The sequence below is a fragment of the Benincasa hispida genome, chromosome 2 (assembly GCF_027475165.1).
Source record: "Benincasa hispida cultivar pf3 chromosome 2, pf3_genome.v1.1, whole genome shotgun sequence".
NCBI classification, from domain to species: Eukaryota; Viridiplantae; Streptophyta; class Magnoliopsida; order Cucurbitales; family Cucurbitaceae; genus Benincasa; species Benincasa hispida.
In genome coordinates, this window is record NC_143479.1 from 16,964,723 (window position 1) to 16,975,336 (window position 10,614).

A 10,614-nucleotide genomic window follows, 5' to 3' on the forward strand; every position below is an offset into this window, starting at 1 on the left:
ATTTTGCCAAATTGTTTTCTAAAATTGGGCTGAAAAAAAAAACCCAAACCCTACCCAAATTCCATCTTCTTTTCCATCTCTTTCTCTCTCTCGTTTTCTTCATCCACTGGGTCTCACAATCCGATTCTAAGTTTAGAGAATAGTAGGTCAACTCTAGTGGTGGTCTCGAAGAGTTCGGGTTGAGATTCAGCGAGGAAAAATGGTTTTCGGGAGCTACAAAGGTTGTATCCTATTCTATTAATTTACTGTTTTTCCCTTGTTTTGCATGCTAGTTTCTTTTTAATTAAAAGCAATTAGAGTATAATTAAATCCTAATTCTACTGTGTATGTCTTGTGTTTCATCATGTGGTATCAGAGCATGCTTTAATTACGCTCAATTTCTTTTGGTGAGTATTGTTTTCCTTATTATTCAAAGGTTGAATGAAATATGGACTAAAGTGGATTTATTATGATTTTGGTATTGTTTTTCTTTAAATTTCTTGTGGAAATTTGTAATTGCTCACATGTTTATGAGCATTAATGTGTGAAAAAGGGTCTGTAAATTTGTTGGAGTCATTAGAGTTAAAATTAGGCTGTAATTTCTTGATTCCGAGAGAGAGGACAGCAGCCAAATTGGAGAAAAATTGCTCACAGACGCAGAATTAGCCTCCAGACCGGAGAGAAGCTCTTAGACTTGATCCGCTAGCCCAAATCCAACCTGATTTGAAGTAGCCCCGTGCGCGCTAGCTATCGATGAAGCGTCCGACACGATTTCTCTGCCCGCTCCGGTCCGATTCGCCCGAAGCTGCCTCGCGTGCACCATTCGCCTGCGACCCGCGACCCGCGCATTCCGTCGACCCGACCCATCCTGCGCCTCTGTTGACTGCACCAGCAGGCATTGACCAGCTGGTTCAGACGGTCTGGACCGGTCCGTTTGACCTGGTTGAGCCGGTTTGACCGGTTCAACTTGGTTTTTGGAGTTTTTGGGCCAGTTCGGGAGTTTTTGGTTCGGTTCGAGTGATTTCTTGGCAGTTCCAGATGGTTCAAAGTATTTGAAGCCGGTTCCGAGAAGCTGGTTGCTGATTTTTGTAATAAATTAGTTATTTGTTTGTTTTTAATGCCAAAATCGGACCACTTTATTGTTGTTTACCTATTATGCATGTGATGTATAATGTTGTTTGATTATGTGTGCATATAGTATGCCATATAGTTTTAAAATCACACCATAGGAAAAGCATGTGACATGCATTTGTTATATCTTATAAGTGTTATAAAATATATACTATGCATGCTTAGTTTTAATATAAGTGTTATATTAAAGCGTGTTTAATTGAAGGAAGCATGTTATAGATGAATTCTCTAGGGTTATAATTGTTATAAAATAACCTAGACTTCTAAAATCTATAACAAAGATAAGATGCATGCTCATTTAGTGTAAAAGAAGTACCCCCATCATGGTGAACCTCTCCTTGTGATCGAGATGAGGTTAACCATCGAGCAATCCTAATTTTCATAGAAAATAGGTCGATATCTTGTAAAACCGAAGTTACAAGAAAACTCACCTGATAAGATCTTGGCAAAAAGTCAGATAAGATGACTAAGGTTGAAGGTTTTTAAGTTGACGGTTCATGGAACACCTACTACCTGGAGATCGAGCCGACATCTGAGTTAGGTTAAACCGGTTTTATGAGCATGCGTGAGCGGTGTGAGGTAATAAAATTTGTTTATCACCTAGACATCGTAGGTTAAAAATCCAGTAAAAAAGTTATACTCGGCTGAATCATCTAGACTTAGGATATGTTTAGTTAGCCGAAATATATCGCTAAGTATTTTATACCCTAACCGTCTAGAACACTTTAGCTGGAGAGAAGTAATGTACTTTTAGCTCTAGCGTCCCTAAGAGTTCACACCATGAGATTCATGCTTGGCTTTGGGCCACCCTAGGAGCGGACTCCATTCGAAGAGTGTTTGCATGAGTCAATACCAAGGTGAATAGGGGAAGTTGTTCATAATAAGTGGGAGAAGGAAGTGTGTCAACACATCCTACAGTCTCTTCCATTAGGTCGCACCGTGAGATTCCTATAATGCGCCTGCATGTCTGCCCTGAAGCGACCTTACCAATCGAAGGGCTGTATTATAGGATTTGGAACTCCGCGAACTCTAGAAATGATAAGGTCTCTCAGGTCCATTTTCATTCTTGTCTTTCCAACTTCGGAAGCATAATGATTCCAATCTTTGAGGTCTGAAAAATGGAGGGTCACACTTACGAGAATTACTAAGTGTTAGTAAATTCTTGACCAAAGTAGCGATAACTGAGTTACTATAGGAATAAGAGTTATTCTAGTGATAGTATCTAGTCAAGATAGTCTTGGTTTAACGGAGGAATAGTCGATCACCCCTCGGTGAAGGTTATTCTAAACCATTGAAATATCGTTGCAAAATATAATAATGAACGGTACATTATTAGTTTTTTTGCTAAACTTGACTGGATTTAAAAGATTAATGTTTTTACTAAAAAGAATATGTTTTTCTTTTTAGCATGACTAGCTCTTTAGATTAACTCTTAGCTTCCGAGAAACTAAACGGTGATAATTACTCAACATGGAAAAAAATCTGAATTCAACACTAGTAATAGATGACCTGAGATTTGTCTTAACTAAGGAATGTCCTAAGGCCCCTACCTCGAAAGAAGCACAAAGTAAATATGATTTACTAGTTGCTGAGACATGTTTAATGGATGATGATACCTTAACCTGGATATTGGATTCAGAAGTCACTAATCATATTTGCTTCTCTTTTCAGGAAACTAGTTCCTGGAAAAAGCTTGAAGAAGGCGAGATCACCCTCAAGGTTAGAACATGAGAGGTTGTCTCGGCTGAAGCAGTGGGAGACTTGAAGTTGTTTTTCAACGATAGATATATCATATTTAAAGATGTTTTTTATGCTCCTACAATGAGACGAAATTTAATATCTATCACATGTATATTGGAACAAATGTATAAAATATCTTTTGAAGTTAATGAAGAATTCGTTTTCAAAAAAGGTATTCAAATTTATTTTGCTATACTTGAAAACAACTATATAAGTTAAGACCAACTAAAGTAAAATTTGTCTTAAATACGGAGATGTTTAGAATAGCCGAAACTCAGAATAAAAGGCAAAAGTTTCTTCTAATGCCTATCTATGGCACCTAAGACTTGGCCACATAAATCTCAAAAAGATTGAGAGAATTGTTAAGAATGGACTCTTAAATCAGTTAGAAGACGATTCTTTACCTCCATGTGAGTCTTGTCTTGAGGGAAAAATGACTAAGAGATCTTTTACTGGAAAAGGTCTCAGAGCCACAATACCCTTAGAGTTCATACATTCGGACCTTTGTGGACCGATGAATGTCAAAGCTCCAGGTGGGTATGAATATTTCATCAGTTTTATTGATGATTATTCAAGGTATGGTCATATTTACCTAATGCATCACAAGTCTGGTTCTTTTGAAAAGTTAAAAGAATATAAGGCTGAAATTGAGAACCAGTTAGGTAAAACAATCAAGACACTATGATTAGATCGAGGTGGGGAGTACATGGACTTAAGATTCCAGGACTATATGATAGAACACGGAATCAAGTTACAACTCTCTGCACCTAATATGCCATAACAGAATGGTGTATTTAAAAGAAGAAACATAATCTTGTTGGACATGTTTTGCTCAATGATGAGCTTTGCTGAGTTACCTGATTCCTTTTGGGGACATGCATTAAAGACCGCTGTCTATATTTTGAATAACGTTGCCTCTAAAAGTGTTTAAGAAACACCTTATGAGCTATGGAAAGAGCGTAAAGGCAGTTTACATCATTGTAAGATTTGGGGATGCCCGACACACGTGTTGGTGCAAAATCCTAAAAAATTAGAACGTCGTTCAAAATTGTGCTGATTTGTAGGTTATCCAAAAGAAACAAAAGGTGGTATATTTTATGATCTAGAAACAGTATTAGTAAATTAATAAACAATTCTGTTTGTTTATTTCGATAAAAATGTTATTGAAATTAATAAATTTTATTTCTTTTTTTTTTTTTTTGAATCCAATAAACTAAGGTCCTGAGGATATTTAATGTAGTTTGAACTTTATGTAGCGACATAGATGTGGATGAAGTTCAAATATATAGCCAAAATGGTCTATAGTATATGAATAAGGTTGGGCGCCTTATTCTGGGGACACTATGAATGCGGCCCACTTTGTAGTTAGTAAAAACGATGTGATCCTGAATCGTTCATATAGAGATATGTGAGTGGAGGCATCATATGCAATGAGTTTGCATAAGACTGAACCATGAAATAGTCACTTTTTACGTTCTAAATGCCGTTTTATGTATAAAACTGACTATTTCGTTAATTGACGACCTAGGTAACTTAATCTTAATTCTGAGCTAACCATGAACTCCTGTTCACTCGAAATTATCCTTAGATCTGCATAGGTGAGGGCAGCTCATCATTGCTGGCCCAATAAGCCTCCCATTTCAGGGGTAAGATCGAGTGGATAGCTGGAAACATAGGGTGCAAGACGGAATTCACTCCTACCCGATATAGGGATAGTAGATAGGTTGTTCCCTTTAGTATTGAATCCAGGTCTTGAACAAAAGGCCCCACCCTCTTCTTGGCTCGAGAGGAATTCGGTTTATAGATTGGACCTTAAACCAATTTTTCATTAGAGGATCAGTGGAACTTAAGAAATAAGATGTAGTCTCAGGGGTAAACAGTTTTTATGACCCAACCGAGATTACGAAAAACCTGTAAAGGATTAGCTTACTAATCATGGTTATATCAAAATGACACAAATATATCTATAGTGAAGGGAGTGTAACTACGGGACTCTAGTGGAAAGACCTGTTAGTCAACAAATGTTGATTAGCTTTGTTTAAAGAGTTTAGCCAGCTAATCTCGATCGTTGGATCCCATGATCTTAGGTCCATTATGTTCCCTTACTAGCTCATATGGAATAAACTTAGAACAGTATGATAGAATGATTCGAATTGTTCGAATTAGGTGAAGAGAGAGAAATCGACAAATATATGTGATATAGTAATCGGATTTTTTAGTTTAAAGATACAGCTTTAATATTTAAATGTAATTTAAATATCAAGTATATGAATATGTTCATATTCGGAAGCTCGGAAATAATGGAAATGGTCAAAAATGTAAAAAGTCAAAGAATTGACTTTTAACTTTGAAAAGTCAAATTTTGGCCGACCTTATATTCAAATATGATTTGAATTTCAAGAAAATGAATGCGGATTCATGCTCGAGAGGTCAAAATTAGTCAACACGAAAAAAATCATAAAAAGTCAAAATGTTGACTTTTTGGTCAAAGTTTGACTTCGACCAAATGACTATTTTGCCCTTTGACTATTGTTAGTGGAAAAATCCAAACTTTTGTTAGATAATTCCACTAACAAAATAGTGAGCTAGGTGTTGGCTTATAGTGGAGACATTAAGCCCACTAAGATAGTGGATTATAGGTGTTGGATTTTTATGGATTTGATTCATGCAATTGTTGTATGGTTTTTTCTATAAAATGGCCTTTCATTTTGAATGAAAAAAGTTTTGTCAATTTTGCCAAAAAAATTTTCTAAAATTGGGCTGAAAAAAACCCCAAACCCTATCCAAATTCCATCTTCTTTTTCCCATCTCTTTCTCTCTCTATTTTCTTTATCCACCGGGTCCCACAACCTGGTTCTGAGACCAGAGGATAGTCGGTCAACTCTAGTGGTGGTCCATTCGTGTTCGGGTCGAGATTCAGCGAGGAAGAGTAGTTTTCGAGAGCTACAAAAGTAATTTTAATTACTGTTTTTCCTTCAGAAGCAATTAGAATGTAATTAGGTCCTTATTCCGTTGTGTATGTCTCGAGTTCCATCAAACAGGTTGAGCAAATTCGGTCGAGACGATGTAGAGAGATCCGTGGTGGTCATGGCTGAAGAAGAAGAGATAAAGATGGAGGGATATGTATTATAAACCCCCATTTGAATATGGACTTTATTTTTTCCTATTTTATATATATACTGTGATATATATGTATTTTTTACTTAGATTTTGTAAGAAATTTGATATATATTGTGATATATGTATTCATTTATTTGATATAAACGGGAATTTTTTTTTTTTAGACTTATTGTATTATGATATATATATATACTGTGGAATAAATAAAATTTATGAAGATTTATATATTGTGGTATATTTCATATATTGGTTTATACTGTGATTTATGTCAAGCATTGAGTCAATCTACTTTACAAACTGTAGTATATTTTATATATTAATTATAATATTTTCAAATACCTAACCGAATGTTCTAAAGTATATTTAAAATAATCATGACTCCGTCAAAATGTTCTAAGATATGTGAAAACTAATGTAAATAGAAATTTAAAGACATTTATGAAAATATATGGCCAAAGATAGGTTTCTTATATAAAAATTTCTTAGAGAAATACACTTTTTAGTTCAGAGCTTCCATTTTTTAGATTTGAGTCGAGTTGTTTTCAAACTCAATTATTTTAGCCCAATTTGATAATTATTTTATTTTTTGCTTTTGATTTTTAAAAATTAACTTCATTTTCTCTCCATTTCTTATACGATTTGCATTTTTTTAAGTACGGTTGTTGAATTCTTAACCAAATTCAAAAAACAAAAACAAGTTTAGCTACTTTTTTAATATTCAAAATTTAGCTTGGTTTTCAGATCATTAATAAAAAGTAGATAACAAATGAAGAAATTTGGAGGCAGAAGTAATGTCTGTAGGTTTAATTTAAAAAAAAAACAAAAAAAAAATTAAATGATTACCAAAGAAAGCCTTTATCTTTTAGATTTACTTTTTGGGATAAAAAAAAAAAAAAAAAAAAACTTAAGAACTAAATTGAAATGAAACTCAAATCTCAAGAGTAAAATTGTAACCTTTTGAAACTTAGGAATTAAATTGAAATCAAACTCAAAATTTAAGAATTAAAATTGTAACATTTTGAAACCTAGAGATTAAGTAGAAACTATATTTAAAAACCTAGGATAAAAGGTATTTTTTTTTCAATTTTAAATAATAACAACATTAATAAAATATCCCACTATTATTAGGCCTATATATTAAAGCACACATGAACTGATCAACTGGGTTTTAAGTTGTCATCAGTTGGATTAAAATTTTACCCCAATATATTGTTAAAGTTTTATAATAATAATAATAATGAAGTAAATAAACTCAAATATTCATATTTAATAGCCGTTCACATTTCTTTATTTGTTATTGTAACTACTTGTATCTGAAAAATTATATAACTACTCATCATTTACAAATTCGTAGTAACAACATACAAATCTTCAAGAAAGCTTGAAATCTGTAAAAAGAAAAAGGTGTAACTTAGCTCTTGAATAAAATCTCCTCTCCTTCCCGTGGATGTAGGAATCATTTGCCGAACCACGTATATCTTCGTGTAGATCTCTTCCTTTTCTTTTCTTCTACAAGATTGCATATTCTTCATCGCCATCATTTACACAAGCAATCGCTCGAAACAAACAGAAAGAAAGATTAGGATTAGAGAAGTTCTGCAAAATCGATAGAGAGAACGAGAGAGAGAAAGAAATTAATTCTTCTGAAATTCCATTAGAATAAAAAATAGTCATTCACTTCCATCAGGCAAAAGTAAGTAGGGTTTTCCCCGTGGAGCACATCAGCTGGAAGATCATGGACAAAGGAGGTCCAAGTTTTCTACCAAACCAATTAAATTGGAGCAAAATAACTTGAGTTCACGATTTTGGATCAGCAAACGAGACCTACAATTCATCATTTGGGCTTAATAGTTCATAATCACAAGAAAGCAGGCCCAACAAATAATCATAATAATCATAATCATAATAATAATAATAATAATAATAATAAAGTAGGGATTTTATATGATTAAACTTATTGTACAAGTTACAAGGGTGACGTGATGAATTATTAATTAATAATATATCTCAACTCGTACATGTACTTCAAGCAATTATTTAATATTTTCTTTATAATAAGAAAAATGTTTACAAAACTTGTTTGTTACATAAATGCATGAAAGGATCGGTCTGCATTTTCCACGCCTTAGTTTCCAAAGTCAAGTGTGAACACAAAAACCCTTTTAGAATCCTGCTTGTTTCATTTCCATGCATTTTGACCCATAATTTTATTAAGAGGGATAATACTATATAATAGCTTTTTTGTGGTTACTCCTATATACTCCTACAAAATTTATTTGTGCAATTAAACATTACAAACCCTGTACAGAAATTTTAATAAACAGTGCTACTTAACCTCAAAGGGTTAATCATTTCAAATCTTTGATGAACATTGACCTTCACGTGATAGCAACGATGAATTTATTATCATGTGACCTGCTAAACTAGAAGAATCTAACACCTCTAATGCCTTAGTCAACTAAGAAGTTTTAATATTGTAGCAAAAGTTTTGAGGACAATAGTAAACTTATTTCTTTTCAACTTATAATGATGTATATATGAGAAAATTGATTTAGAATATGTGTAGATTGCCCACTCTCAAGTTGAAAGGTCAGCCTCAACTTCATCCCGAACTGAGGCCAAAGCCAAAGTCGAGGGTAACTCCTCATAACATTATTATTATTATTTTAAAAGTTCCCCCTTTGTATATTGAAGTGAGATATAAAAATTCATAAAGTTGTTGACGACGAAACACCGAAACCAAAATTTAACGGGAGTTTTTTTTTATTATTATTAAAATATGGAAATTATTTTATGTATAACCTCAGTATCATACAAGGTCAGTTGTGTGCTAGGAAAGCATTATCTATCTGAGGAGATTTCAACGAGTTAAAGCAAAAATGAATTAGTATTTTTACAATATTATCAAAATTGATAACATTTTTCAATCTATATACTATTTTATCATTCTCAAAACTATAACAAATAAATATAAACTAATGAGTTTCTCTATATTAAATTCTTTCATATTAATTATTGCTAAATAATAAAATATTTAGCGTGACATTTTAATAGTTTTACATATGAATTATCTAATGCATGTTATATAAAAACATTCATAAAAATAAAATAACGGCATAAAACCTTGTTGTATTTCCATCGGAATATTATGTGGTTTCAACTCATGTCTGACTTCGAGAAATGAAAAAATTAAAGAAATTGAAAGGGACATCTCAAACAATATTATAATTGAGATTTATTCACATCCATTGCCCTATAAATATTCAAATTCGTTAAACCCCTAAACACCAACAAAAAGAAAAAAAAAACCAAGAGAAAAGAATACAAAAATTATCTTAACACTTCCCTAGCTTCCATTCATTTCCAATTATGGCAGCCCTCCAAATCCATGGCACCAAAACTGAAATCTCCACGAAGTTTCTGGTAGATCGAATCATCGACCTTCATGAAAGCATCTTGAAGTTGGAAACCTTGAAACCATGCAAGAAAGTGAACAACCTCTTTACAAACCTAGTGAACTTGTGCATTTTGCCTTGTTCAATAGATGTCTCAACATTGCCACCAAATTTACAAGCCATTCGTGAGAGCCTCATAGTTCTCTGTGGCCAAGCTGAGGGCTTACTCGAATTAGAATTCTCAACTTTGCTAAGCAAAATCCCAAAACCTCTAAACAATCTCACTCTATTTCCATATTACCAAAACTACATCAAATTAGCCAACCTTGAGAACAAGATTTTGAATGACAATGGAATTTTCAATCCAAAGAAGGTAGCTTTTGTTGGGTCAGGTCCTTTGCCTCTAACTTCAATTATTATGGCCATGCAGCACATGAAGGGTACGTATTTCGATAACTACGACATCGACAGCATGGCAAATGACGTGGCAGGAAAGATCGTGGGGTCGGACACTGAGCTGGAAGGAAGAATGAAGTTTTGGACGAGGGATATTGTTGAGGTAAAAGAAGAGCTTGGGGGATATGATTGTGTGTTTTTGGCGGCTCTTGTGGGGATGAAGAAGGAAGATAAAGTGAAGATTATAAGGCATTTAAGAAAGTATATGAAAGAAGGTGGGATTTTGGTAGTGCGAAGTGCTAAAGGAGGTAGAGCATTTTTGTATCCTGTGGTTGAAGTTGGAGATTTGGTTGGCTTTGAGATTCTCTGTGTTTTTCATCCCACTGATGATGTTGTTAATTCCGTTATCTTAGCTCGGAAGCCTATGATTATGTGAGTGAATTATGTTTTAATTTATTATGTTGTGTTTTAATTAATTATGTTTCAAAGGGATTGCTAATTATGTTGTCGTATATGTTTGATGTCGTTTTTATACTTCTTTATTTACAGAAGCAATGTTATTGAGTTTAATTTAATATATCAATTTAAGTCAATCGCAATATGTTTCCTTATTTTGACCACGTATCATATATATGCATCTTTATTTAATGTGGTAACGACTTCGTTAACAAGATATATATATATAAATATATATATATATATATATTTTTTTTTTCTTTTTTCCATTTTTTAATGGAAAGGAAATTTTGTTAGGCCCGTGGCAACGCAAAAAGCCCAAGGGGGAAAGGGCCAGACCAACAAACAGAACTCTTGGCAGTGAGGGTGTCTCTCTACCTATATGGCCTGAAATTGA

The 10,614-nt window shown here is 33.6% G+C and overlaps 1 protein-coding gene across 1 annotated transcript; it reads left to right on the plus strand.

The window, feature by feature from the left end:
* Positions 1 to 9,277: 9,277 nt before the first annotated feature.
* Positions 9,278 to 10,354, plus strand: LOC120071986 (nicotianamine synthase-like). Its single transcript, XM_039024416.2, has one exon. It carries the CDS (start codon positions 9,340 to 9,342, stop codon positions 10,195 to 10,197), a length of 858 nt encoding a protein of 285 aa, XP_038880344.2. The 5' UTR covers positions 9,278 to 9,339; the 3' UTR covers positions 10,198 to 10,354.
* Positions 10,355 to 10,614: the final 260 nt, after the last annotated feature.

Excerpts from the sequence above, each read along its gene's own strand:
- LOC120071986 (XM_039024416.2), top strand. The coding sequence starts at position 9,340 with ATGGCAGCCCTCCAAATCCATGGCACCAAAACTGAAATCTCCACGAAG.